The 13,440-nt window shown below is 38.9% G+C and overlaps 1 protein-coding gene across 8 annotated transcripts in view; it reads left to right on the top strand.

Moving 5' to 3' along the window:
* The window catches only part of DCLRE1C (DNA cross-link repair 1C), a 54,688-nt gene that overhangs the window by 4,617 nt on the left and 36,631 nt on the right, over nucleotides 1-13,440 (top strand). For 3 of the 8 annotated variants that reach the window (XM_010590712.3, XM_064284874.1, XM_064284875.1), the window contains 8 exons: nucleotides 537-588; nucleotides 794-859; nucleotides 3,367-3,451; nucleotides 4,692-4,751; nucleotides 6,844-6,899; nucleotides 7,434-7,535; nucleotides 9,516-9,588; nucleotides 9,774-9,914. In XM_010590712.3, coding sequence (XP_010589014.2) covers nucleotides 537-588; nucleotides 794-859; nucleotides 3,367-3,451; nucleotides 4,692-4,751; nucleotides 6,844-6,899; nucleotides 7,434-7,535; nucleotides 9,516-9,588; nucleotides 9,774-9,914 — 635 coding nt within the window. Of the gene's footprint in view, nucleotides 1-536; nucleotides 589-793; nucleotides 860-2,199; nucleotides 2,285-3,366; nucleotides 3,452-4,691; nucleotides 4,752-6,843; nucleotides 6,900-7,433; nucleotides 7,536-9,515; nucleotides 9,589-9,773; nucleotides 9,915-13,440 lie in introns of those variants that run through there. The other 5 variants (XM_010590711.3, XM_064284876.1, XM_064284877.1 and 2 more) reach the window with 3 other exon arrangements.

The raw sequence follows: 13,440 nt of genomic DNA, 5'->3' as shown, positions 1-13,440 counted from the left end.
GCCAAGCAGTCAAAGTACGGTAGCGAGATAATGAAACTCCTCATTCTTGTTTGAGTCCGAACGATTTCCTACAAGCTTCCATGGAAGCAGGCTTGACCTTCTAGATGGAATAACAAGTGATGGGAATGAATGGGCCACATAGAGTGTGGCCTGAGGAGTGGTTTGATTGAAATGAGAGAAGAGATAACAGAAAGGGCTGGAAGTTGTTCTGAATGAGATCCTGGTCACTCATTCTTCTGTGGCTGCTCAGAGTGATGTAGATTCGGCCCTAAGATGCAGGGAGTCATGCTCTTTTGAACTTGCTTTTGATGGCTCAGAGATGGTCAGCTTCTTCTGGTTCCTGGCCTGTTCTCAGGCAGATTCCTCACCCACAGAAGAAAGAGCTACTAGCCAGTAGGAATCAGTCTCTTATAAAAGTGAACCTTTCATATATTTTTGCTCAAAAGGAAGCTTAACACACAGACAACTCAGTTTTCTTGTGCTAAGAAATCTTCTGAAAAAAAATAATGTGTGATTGTTGATTCTTTTGTTTTTAGATCACATGAAAGGATTAAGAGCCCCTACCTTGAAAAGAAGATTGGACTGCAGGTAATTTATTTTGCTATTTAGAGGCAGTCCCCAGTTTAAAAACTTCCAACTTAAACCCATAGTTACCAACCAACCTCTGTAAAGCCTATTTTATTAAAAATTAAAGGTATGTACGATGGTTCACAATAACAAATGGGTACCACTTTGTGCCATGCATGAAAACATTATTATTATTGTTATTACAGTTATCCTTTGGTATCCACAGGAGATTGGCTCCAGGACCTCTGCGGATACCAAAATCTGGGGATGCTCAAGTGACTTATATAAAATGGTGTAGTATTTCCATATAACCTACTCACCTCCTCCTGTACACTTTAAATAATCAAACAATTTGTGTCCTTTTCTGACTAGATATCATATCTCAGTTTGTATGTAAGTCAGAACACTTGGGTATAGCTTGTATCTAACGTCAGCCAAGTGTTTGTTTTAGTATACAGTATTTAACTTTCTATGCATAAAAATCATTAAAGAAACACTTCCAGGTACACTAAAACATCTTTAACATAATAATACAGTAACATAGTCCACCTTCCATATCTGAATATTTTCAGAAAAATAGAGTTCCAAAAAGCGAAACTTGAGTTTGCTGTGCACTGAGCCCTATGCTGAATCCATGTGGTGAAATGCTGTGTAGGCATACCCTGCTGTAGCCTCCTGCCATTTCACAGATCCCCAGTCTCTCTCCAACACTGGTTGTTTGACCTTGCAAAGACTGAGGAAGCATTAAGTGTTAAGTGTAAGCATTAACAACTATTTACATGGCATTTACATGGTATATATGACATCTAGTCAGAAAAGGACACAAATTGTTCGAGTATGGTTTGATGAATTTTTACAAAGTGAACACATCTGTGTGGCTTCCACCCAGATTAAGAAATAGAACAGATCCAATACCACCAAACTCCTTAGGCCTCCTCCCAGTCCTTGCCCTCTCTCCCAAAAGTAAGCTCTATTCTGATATTTATCATCATAGTTTACCTTTGGATGTTTTTTAAGTTTATATCAGTGGAATTGTACAGAAAGGCCTCTTTTGTATTTACCTTCTTTCACTTGACATTGCGTTTTTGTGATTTATCCATGCTGTTGGGTGCAGCAGTAGTTTGTTCATTGTTCATTTTGTTAATGCGGGTTGTGTATGTGTATGTGGCAATGGTCGTTCCATACTAAAGAATCACCCAATGTTGTTGGATCTTTTTTTAAGCTGAACTATTGCACTCTTTTCCTGAAGCCGTTGCCTAAATTTAAATTCTAAATTCTCAAGATATGTATTTGGAAAGGGCCTTAGTGACTTTTAAACTTTTGAACCAGTGGATGACAACTTCTCTAAGTCATATCATTTTCCTATGTTCTTGATAATAATAAAAAACCAAATAATAATAATAATATTTATTGAGTACTTACTATGTTCTGGCCACTGTGCTAAATGCTTTATATATATTTATTAGTTCAACAAGTTTTTGAGTACCTAAGATGAGTCAGGCACCAACTGAATGTTAAGGATACAATAGTGAGCAACACAGGCAAAAATCCCTGTCCTCTTGTAGCTGACATTTTCATTAGAGCCTCTTAATCATCTTTTGAATAGATATTATTATTATTTCTGTTTTACAGATGAGAAAACTGAGGAACGAGAGAGGTTAAATTAGTTGTCCAAGGTCATGCAGCCAGTAAAGGGCAGAACCAGGATTTCAACCAGGTCTGTCTGATTTTTGAGCCTGTGTATCAATTGCTGCATAACAGATGACCCCCAGACGTAGTCTCTTAAAATATTAAGAATGACTTATCTCTCTCAGTTTCTGTGGGTTAGGAATGCAGACAGGACATAGTGGGGATGGTTTGTTTCTGCTTGACTGGGTGTTACCTGGGGGCTGAAATGATCTCAAGGCTCACTCACATGTCTGACACCTGAGCTGGGAAGACTGAAGCAGATGGAGGATGCAACAGCTGGGACTCCTTGGGCATCTCTCTGTCTCTAAAAAGGCTCTTCAGCATGGTGGTTTAAGGATAGCTGGACTTCTTACATGGAGGCTCAGGGCTTTAAAAGTATATGTCCCAAGAGACAGCCAGAAGGAAGCCATATTGCCTGAAGGTCTAATCTCTGAAGTCATCCAATGTCACTTCCACCATATTTTGTTCCTTAAGACATTTACAGTAGTCTGCTGAGGCTCAAGGGAAAAGAACACAGTCCCCTCCTCTCAACGGAAGAATTTCGATGTCCTCTTAAGAAGAGTGTATGGCACAGGGTATATATTAGTGTACCCATGTTTGGAAAATACACATCTGCCACCGACTGTGTTCCTGTCCTCTGAACTAGGCCATTGATTTTTTTTTAAAGTTTATGATGAAATTAATATATGTTAATTTAAAAAATAGGCAGAATACATGTCAGTGAAGTATAAAGCAGAAACCTCCTGTTCCTCACACCTCCTTTCCATTTTCCAGAGAGGTCACTTGACATTTGGCTGCTATCTTTTCAGATAAACTTATCATGTACAAACACATCTTTATCATCAGAATGGTGAGGAACAACTTTTTGAGGCGGTCAGAGGACATAGTATTTTCTCTGACTTGCTTTTTCCCCGCCTCTGTTTAAGCCCTTGATGGGACTGAAAGAGGCAGCGGGGTGTAGGTATGCGGGAAACTACTCTGACGCTTCTTGTGGCAGCACAGTCCCTGAATTGGTAGAGATAACTGACATACGATGAAATGTGCTTCCTGGTCACCAAGTGAGATGCTTTGTCTTGGATTGTACTGAAACAGCTTTTTTTTTTCTTTCAGCTTGAAGGTGTTCTTATACTGTTCTCCTGTTACTAAGGAGTTATTGTTAACTAGCCCGAAATACAGATTTTGGGAGAAAAGAATTGTAAGTTGTATTTATTTATTTAGTTTTCTTTTTTTGATTAACACCAATTCTGTTTTTTAACTGGGAAGTGTTTTTTAGAGACGCATTGAAAGTAGTCAAAACCCAATTCCTCACACACGGTATTTTTTCACATTAATAAGAATATTGATATTTAGTCTTTCATAATTCAGCAGTTTGGAAAAGATCGATTTTTATTATTGTTGATTTGTCTGTTTTGTCCCTCAACAGTTTGATCCAAGTCCTGAGTCTTATTTTTCTAGTCTCACTGACTCTCTAGCTAAGATATATTTTAATATTTTATAATATAAAATGTTTGTTAATATAACTGATACCCATAGAAAAAACTCATTGTTGTCAAGTCAGTTCTGACTCACAGCAATCCTAGAGGACAGAGTAGAACTGCCCCATAGGGTTTCCAAGGAGCAGCTGGTAGATTCATACTGCCGACCTTTTGGTTGCCTGCGATAGCTCTTAACTAGTGCACCACCAGGGCTCCAGATAATGACTGTACATGGGAAAAAAGGCCAGTTCGTAATTGAACACATGCGAAAGTCCTGATTAAGGTAGTAGCTAACTGAATCTCACCCTATCTAAAAAATAAGGTGTGCCAGTTCCAGAAAATGCAAGGATATTTTAAGACCTGAACTTCAAATACTGTGTTTTATGTCAGTAGACAAAGAAGATGAAAAATTATATTCAGTCATTCATTCATCAAGCACTTAACCGAGTGCCTGTTACGTGCTTGTCATTGTTCTAGTGAAATATGCAAGCTCATTATGGAGCACTCTGTAGCAGCTGGAATCAGTGAACCAGCTGTTTCTATATATTATGGGTTGACCCAGACTGTGTTCCGTAGCCTAAAACCTAAACACGTTTCACTACGTGTTTTACAGAGACTCAAATTTAAGGGGAGAAGGGAATGAGAGTGATAGGGATAGGAAGATGAGGGAAGAAAATTGAATTTATGGAAATAGAATTGGTGGGTCAAAGGCTATGTAAATTTATAAGGCTTTCAATACATATTGCCACATCAGCTTCTAGAAAGGTCTTATATTAGCTTTATAATTTTTCTAAGCTGTAAAAATGTATATTATAGTGAAATCAGGAATTGTTATGCTGAGAGAGTCTGTAACTTTTCTCCTAGTCCCTTTCTGTGTTTGCGATGTAAAGGCTAATTAGCCATGAAAAATTGAACATATGCGATATGGTATATATGTGATCTCTTATTTTATTTTAATAGATAGCTATTGAAGTTGAAACTCCTACCCAAATATCTTTAATTGATGAAGCATCAGGAGAGGTAACTAAATTTTTTTAAATATTATGTGATTTCTTAAAAATTATTTAATATTAAAATGATTATCTGCCTCCTTGATTTTGAATGCTCATTTAACCATAAGTAAAAATTATAGCAATTAAGTTTTTAGAACAAAAAATGTTTGTGTTGTATTTATTTCCTGTATCCAAAGGATCAGACATGGCTTCCATTAACAGTGTTGCTTCTTAGTATTGCATGCTAATGACTAGAACTCCATGTCATTGCCATTTTTATTAAGTTTATCGGAGTGTTTAGGATATACAAAGGTGGTTAATATTTTTGTAGCACCTTAAGTATATTGTGATTTTTGTCTTCATCATTTTCTTATCAAAAAAAAAGTGTCTGCCAGAGTAGATATTTATTTTTCACCTTTAGACTTAGAAGCAGGTACTTTTGTGAATGTATTCTTTTAAAAGCGAGACTGTGGAATTACCTCTTCTACCTCAAACTATACCTAGGGCTCGTGGATATTTTCTTGTTTTTATGGCAAAACTAGTTACAGTAGTGCCTGTTCCATAGCCTGATGATGGCATGCTGCGTTGACGTGTTTAACCCTGAACGGAATCCCTTACGGTGTGAATGTGATCAGAGCAGGGTCCCGAGTTTTCAGATATTTCTTCTTTGGAGAAGACAAACATTTGAAGTATTCCTCTCATCACATTATTGTCCTAAGGAGGACAATACGAACAAGAAAAAAAAAAACCTCAGGATGGCCTAAACCTTTTTAAATGCCATCCTGGACCCAAGCTAGCTAGCCACGTTTTAGGGGAATAGCCTCATTGGAGGCTGTCTTGTCATATACCCCATATTGGCAAAAGGCTTTCTCAGAACAGAGTGGCAGGCAGGCTCTTGCTGCTCAGAGTCATGCTGTCCCACTGTGATTCTTTGTGTCTTGTCCTGTGTCCTGTGGCTTTTATGCATTGTTTATCCAGCTCCAGCCAATGGCAGGTCACTTTTTAAAGGGGCCTTTAGGATGAATGATATCAGAATTAAGTAAGGAGTAACCATTATCTAGTAGGGAGCTGCTCTGTGGAGAGCTCCGTCCCCACGTGCTGAGGGCTGGGGTGTAAGTGCACCCCTCAGGCTCTGCCCTGACAGTGCAGTACAACGTGCGGTAAGATGAACTGGGATAGTGAGGATTTTAGGAAGAGGCTACATCTGGTCTTTTTTTTTTAAGTTTTAGAGAGCTAATTTACATCCCATACAATCCACCCATTTAAACTGTACAATTCACTGGCTTTTAGTGTATTCACAGAGTTGTGTGTCCATGACTTAATTGGTCTTCGAACGTTTTCATGATCCCAAAAAGAAAACCTACACCCGTAGCTGTCACCCCCACGCCAATTCCCCTACTTCCCCCAGCCCTAGGCAACCACTCATCTACTTTCTTTCTCTGTGGATTTGCCTGTTCTAGGCATTTCATAGAATTGGAATCATATACCATATGGTCCTTGGTGACTGGCTTCTTTTACGGAGCATAATGTTTTCATCTGTGTTGTAGCATCTATCAGTACTTTATTCCCTTTTAGGACCAAATAATATTCCATTGTACAGACATACCACCTTTTATTTATCCATTCATTAACTTATGGACATTTGGGCAGCATTTACTTTTTGATTATTATGAATAACACTACCATGAACATTTGTGTACAAGTTTTTATGTGGACATGGTAACTAGTTCTGTGTTTAGCTGCTTGTTTCCAGAATTTGGAGAATGAGGAAATGGGGGAGAAAAGGCATACATCACATTCTTGAGAGGTACTTCAAGGTGTTCTATTAAGCAGGGCTTTATTTATTTAGGTCCTAATGACAACTTCCAGAGTCCCCAGGCAGTATAGACAGTTAATGTGCTTGGCTATTATCCAAAAGGTTAGAAATTCAAGTCTACCCAGAGGTGCCTGGGGAGAAAGACCTGGTGATCTACTTCCAAAAAATCAGCCACTGAAAACCCTGTGGAGCACAGTTCTACCCTGACACACACGGGGCCGCCATGAGGCAGAATCAACTTGATGGCAACTGATTTTAATGATAACTTTTCTTCTATTTTTTCTTTCCTTTATTTTCTTTTCAGAAGGAAGAGATTGTTGTGACTCTATTACCAGCTGGTCATTGCCCAGGATCAGTTATGTAAGGGGCTCATCTATTTTACCATTCTATTGTCTGTGGATATATTCATAGAAATTAATATTTCAAGTTGAGAAAATAATAAGCATGTATAGGGAAATACGGTTTGTTTGTTTGTTTTTTCTGGCAGTTTCCTTAATGTTTGTTTCCAAATTGAACTTGGAGGACTGAGGTGAAGATCAGATTTGAAACATGGCTTCCTTGTGATGGAAGCCATTTCTCCAGTAACTTTGCATTTTCCCGTTCCATGGAATTTTCTTTTCATGAACAGGAATGATCTCAATATATAGTTGAGAGTGCTAACATATTTCAGGGGATCTCTGTTACAAACTTGATATTATATCCGTTTTGTTATTCCTTCCTACCTCAGGGAACAAGAAGTAGCGGTTGAGTGCCTGGTGTGAGTTTAGAGTTATTGAAATCTCGTTAACACTGTGATCTGGTAGATATATTTGGCAGAAATGCATTTCCTGTGGATTTAGTGTGTATTTGATTTACTAGTGACTCAAACATCACTGAACTGTGTTTCCTTTTCAGGTTTTTATTTCAGGGCAATAATGGAACTGTCTTGTACACAGGAGATTTCAGACTGGCTAAAGGAGAAGCTGCTAGAATGGAGCTTCTACACTCTGGGGGCAGGTATTGGGCCTTACATAATTCTTGAATGTAAGACTGCATAGTTTTCAAAGTTTTACTTTTCTTTTCTCCCCAGACACAAACCTTTTTTTCTATTTGAAATCAAACTTGATTATAGGTAGTCCCCAACTTACAACGTATTTGAGTTAAAATGAACCACACTTACGACTATCAGCTATCTGGTACACTGCATTTTCCTGGAAGTTACAGGAAAATGCTTGTAGGGGATATGGAAAAAATTGCTGTGTTAATACGCTCCAAATATTTGACCAAGATAATGTGATGGAAGAGATCAGTGGGAAGATTGTCCATATGGCAAGAACGCTGAGTTTAGAATTTGATATGGCCGATGTGAACAGCTCATAGATGACAAAGAAGGGGAATTGACAGATCAGGATTGTTTGTGTCTCCCAAAAATGTGTGTTGCCTTGGCTAGGGCATGATTCCCAGTATTGTGTGTTGGTTCACCATTTTGTGATCTGTTGTGATTTTCCTGTGTGTTGTAAATCTTACTTCTATGATGTTAATGGGATTAGCGGCAGTTATGTTAATGAGGCAGGGTTCAATCTACAAGATTAGGTTGTGTCTTAAGTCTGTTTCTTTTGAGATATAAAAGGAGAGACTAGCAGAGAGACATGAGGACCTCATACCACCAAGAAACAAGAGCCAGGAGAATAGCGCCTCCTTGGGACCCAGAGTCTCTGCATTGAGAAGCTCCTCAACCAGGGGAAGATTGATGACAAAGACTTTCCCCAGAGCCGAAAGAGAGAGAAAGCCTTCCCCTGGAACTGGCACCTTGAATTCGCTCCTAGCCTCCTAGAGTGTGAAAGGATAAATTCCTCTTTGTTAAAGCCTTCTACTTGTGGTATTTCCCTTATAAGCAGCACAAGATGACTAAGACAAGGACTTAATGAATTTTGAAGAAGAAAGAAATAATGAGGAAGAGGAAGGAGAGAAGTTGTCAGAAATTTTATGTGAAAGGATTAGCTGGAGTTTTTTCTCAACTAAATCAGGGGCTTCAGTGGCTTGAAAACAGGGACCCAAACACTGGTCACTTTGCTAAAGTTGATTGGCAGATTCGGGAAGCAGTGAGATGTCACTGCAAAATATGTGAAGAAAAAAAGAAAAGGGCTATACTGACAGCTCTCAGTAATTTTCTGACAAGAAGTGCTATCACCATTCCCAGGGATAATCCATATGATCCAGAACCTTCCACAAGTGGAGGTCATACTTAACTGATAAAACGCCAATATTGTCCAACTCTTTGTAGTAAATTTTTATGATTTTTGTATTTTTCATGTATATATTAAAATATATCTGTAAGTTTATATGTAATGTTTCCAACCACCAAAGACAAAGGTCAGATTTATAAAGATACTGATAATAAAAGGCAATAATAATGAAAACTTAAAAAAAAAAAAAGTGAAGTATTTGATTTATGTCAGAACTGGCTTACAACAGAGTTGTTAGAATGAAACCTCATCGTAAGTCCAGAACTACCTGTAAAATTGTAATAGTAGAGCAAATTTTTCTCCTAGAGACGGGGTAATGAAAATGTTCTGTGTGTAAAATTTATATGTATATATTTAAATTATAAAAATATAGACAACAGAACATTTGCCAATTCAGCATTTTTAACGTGTACAATTCAGTGACAGCAATTACATCAAGTATGTTGTATAACCGTCACCACTATCTTGCCAAATTTTTCATCACCCTAAACAGAAACTCAGTGTTTCCTAAATGGTGATTCCCAATTTCTCCCTCCCTCCTGCCCCTGTAACCACTACTAAACTCTGATAGCTGTACATTTAAATTTATGTTTTATCATATGTAAACCATTTCAGCAAAGTTGATTTAACAAAAAACAAAACCCAAATGGAACACCCTGTAAAATAACTGGGAGTTTAAATTTTACACCCATTTTATGCTACTTTAGATGATTAAAACCAATTCAGTTTTTTTCTTTTTCTTTGTTTTCAGGGTAAAAGATATTCAAAGTGTATATTTAGATACTACTTTCTGTGATCCAAGGTTTTATCAAATTCCAAGTCGGGTAAGTCTCCCTGAAGAAATGAGGTAATAACCTGGGCATGACCCTATTCCTAACAGGACCTATTGTAGGCTAACAAATCAAATCATAAATGTCCCCGTTTGCACTGTTATCTGTGAATACTGGGAATGGAAAGGGTAGGTGATGCTCTTAAAAGTGTTAAATGCCTTTTAAAAACTCCTATCCAGGAGGAGTGTTTAAGTGGAATCTTAGAGCTGGTTGGAGGCTGGATCAATCGGAGTCCCTACCATGTTGTGTGGCTGAACTGCAAAGCAGCTTATGGATATGAATATTTATTCACCAACCTTAGTGAACAATTTGGAGTCCAGGTATGGTGACTCTTCTTTCTTTTCTGTTGCTCCCCTCTGCCCTCCCACTTCTGCCTCTCTGCTGCCCACCCCCATGAATAACTGGAAACGGGAACAGAGGGAAGCAACCTACCCAAAAGTGTCAGCAGCAGGGGTCGGCAGCCCCTCTGAAGTAACACATCATCTTGTTTATTCACTTCCTCATGGGCGGAAGTTGACTGAAACCCCAATGGCTTAGATAAGCCCTTCAGTGAAATGTCCTTTAGAGGAAATATTTTCAAACTGGGTCATGAAATACGTTTACTGATCGTGAACAGCATTGGAAAAAAAAAAAAAATTGAACTAGAAAACATCTGAGAGTATTGCTTGCTATAAGGGTTAACCAGTAAGCAAGGTATGCACAGGCTTACTTGTGTTTATTTACTAATCTGTAGTGAACGATTTTATATGGGTTTCACCACATCTTTGATGGTGAAAAACAGGTGAAATTGTGCACTACATGTTAGTAAGTAAGCACAAGTAAGCCCGTGCATATCTTGCTTATTGGGTAATCTGCCCTGAGGGTAACGGTCATTTTCTGAAAACCTTTTGGAATGAGACACATATATATACACACACATGTATGTGTGTATTGAGTTGCATTGGAAAACATCTCTTACTATGGGTCACGATCAAAAACTTGTGAAAAACATTGTGCTGGAGAACTGGTTCCTGAGCTAGTCGATGGATCAGTATCAGACTCTGAGGGAGTTTTTGCCTGTTCCTTCCAGATCGTTCTGGGCTTCTGGACCTTGAGCAGCAGAGCCCAGAGTGAGTGCAGTGACTGCAAGCAGAGGCCTTTGTCCCTACCATGCTCCTGTTTAGAGTGTAGCTTCCATTTTTGTCCCCTAAGAGAAGCAAAGTTTTTGATAACAATTGAACCAAATGAACTACTGGAACTAGTTTGACATTCAAGTTCTGCTTCATATTGTATCTTTTAATATAGCTCTCCCAGACGACAAACTTGTGTGCCAAGAATTTAACAATTATGTACGATATAATTTGGTAAAATAAAAAATCTGTTTTTCTGTGTTCAAAATTTCAAAAATTCCTTCCTTCATGCCTACCTACTTACTTACCTACCCATTTTCCTTCATAAGTCCTTAACTCCTCCTTTTCTTAATTTCTTCCTTAAGCCCTTCCTTGCAAATATATTGGTATAGAGTTCCAACTGTCCATTTCGGAAGGAATTTGCTTTTATTCTGGGATCACCAGTCCTTGTTTTTGGTGTTAAATGGCCTTTTAAATGAAAATCACGGTGGTAGTAAAAAGCCTGTGTGGGCACACACACAGATGCACTTGTATGCACTATCTGTTGGATTTTTTTTTTTTTCCTTCCTCATACCCTCCTTTGGCAAACTATAAAACTGATAACCATTTATCAGTCCCAAATTTGTGTTGTAAATATGACTGGTGTGTGAAATTTAAAACATTGGAAACTTTTGCTCTAGAGGCCTTCAGGAAGAAGCCAGGGGCTGAGGATGCGGTTGGGGGCTAGGGGAAAGCAGGCCTTCACTGATGTCCTCAGAGCTGTCTCTGCAGTTGCCACTGGAGTGAGCCCTACCTTAAGGCTGTTAAACCCTTTGCAGGGGATAAAAATCATTTTAGGTAAGGAATTTAAAAAGTGAGAACACTGAGGGTTTTTTTTTTTTTTAAATCATTTTATTTTGGTGCTGAGAGTATATAGGAGCCCTGGTGGCACAGCAGATAAAGCACTTGGCTGCTAATCAAAAGGTCAGCGGTTCTAACCCACTAGCTACTCCGTGGGAGAAAGATGTGGCCGTCTGCTTCTGTAAAGATTTACAGCCTTGGAAACTCTACGGGGCAGTTCTCCTCTGCCCTGTAGGGGCACTATGAGGTGGAATGGACTCGATGGCAATGGGGTTGGGTTAGTTTTGGTTTTGGTGGTGCAGTGGTTAAAGTGTTTGGCTGACAACTGAAAGGTTGGTAGTTCAAACCTACCAGCAGCTCCATGGGAGAAAGATGTGGCAGTCTGCTTCTGTAAAGATTTATAGCCTTCGAAATCCTATGGGGCAATTCTACTGTGTCCTATAGGGTCACTAGGAGTTAGAATAGACTTGAAGGCAGTGGGTTTTTTTGTTTTTGTTTTTTATTGAGATTATACACAGTGGATCATTCACCAATTCATCAATTTCTGCAGGTACAGTTCAGTAACTTTGATTACATGCTTTGAGGTGTACAACCATTCTTACCTCCTTTTCCGAGTTGTTCTTCCTCAATTAACATAAACTCACTGCCCCCAACTTCCCTATCTAATTTTTCGAGTGCTGTTGCCAATTTGATCCCACGTAGATAGTTCTTAAAAGAGCACCATGCCCAAGATAGGCATTCTTTACTAGTTAAGCTAAACTCTTTGGTTTTAACAAGACTTCAAGGGATACTTTCATTTACAGTTTTAAGATTATCTCAGGGCAGTAGTTTCAGGGATTCCTTCAACCTCCATGGCTCCCAAAAGCCTGGAGTCCATGAGAATTTGAAATTCTGTTCTGCATTTTTCCCCTTTTGATCAGAATTCTTTTATAGAATCTTTGATCAAAATGTTCAGTAATGGCAGCTGGGCACCATCCAGTTCTTCTGGTCTCACGGCAGAGGAGGCAGTTGTTCAACGGAGGCAGTTAGCCACACATTCCATTTCTTCCTCCTATTTCTGACTGTCCTTCTGTTGCTCCAGGTGAATGGAGACCAACTGTTGTACCTCAGATGGCCTCCTGCAATCTTTTAAGCTCCCAGGCACTATGCAGTGAACTATGAGATAGAACAGAAGCATTAAACATGACATTAGGCCAATTAACTGGAATGTTCCCTGAAATCATGACCCTAAACCTCCAAACCAAGACACCAAATCCCATGAGGTGTTTACTTGTACATAAGCAGCCTCAGCAACTGCTGTTTTTGTTGTTGTAAATGTATCTATCACACAACTTTTGCCAATTCAGCTTTTGCAGGTGTGTAGCTTATTGATAGCAGTTACAGTAATCGGCTGTGCAGCCCTACCCTTTACTTAATCAATACAATTTTTCCGTCACTGTAAACCAAAACTCAGTGCTTCATAAGTAGTAACTCCTCCTTTCTTCCTCCCTCCTTCCCCTGGTAACCACTAATAGACTTTGGTCTCTATGCATTTGCTTATTCTTGTCCAGTGAGGTCATATAATATTTGTCCTTTTGTGATTGTCTTATTTGACTCAGTGTAATATCTTCACGCTCCGTCCATATTATAGCGTATATCAGAACTTCACTTCTCTGTCTGGCTGACTAGTATTCCAGTGTATGTATGTACCACATTTTGTTTATCCATTCATCCGTTGATGGGCACTTAGATTGCTTCCATCTTTCGGCTGTTGTGAACACCCGTGTCTGGTCGCATCAGTGCTTTCAGGTCCCTTGGGTATTTTCTAGCAGTGGAATTGCAGGGTCATATGGTAGTTCTATTTTAGTTTTTGGGGGAACATTGAGGTTTTTGAATTAGGGACCTTGTAGTTGATCTA

Source organism: Loxodonta africana, chromosome 4 (assembly GCF_030014295.1).
Source record: "Loxodonta africana isolate mLoxAfr1 chromosome 4, mLoxAfr1.hap2, whole genome shotgun sequence".
Classification (NCBI taxonomy): domain Eukaryota; kingdom Metazoa; phylum Chordata; class Mammalia; order Proboscidea; family Elephantidae; genus Loxodonta; species Loxodonta africana.
This window is presented reverse-complemented; position numbering and strand designations above follow the sequence as displayed.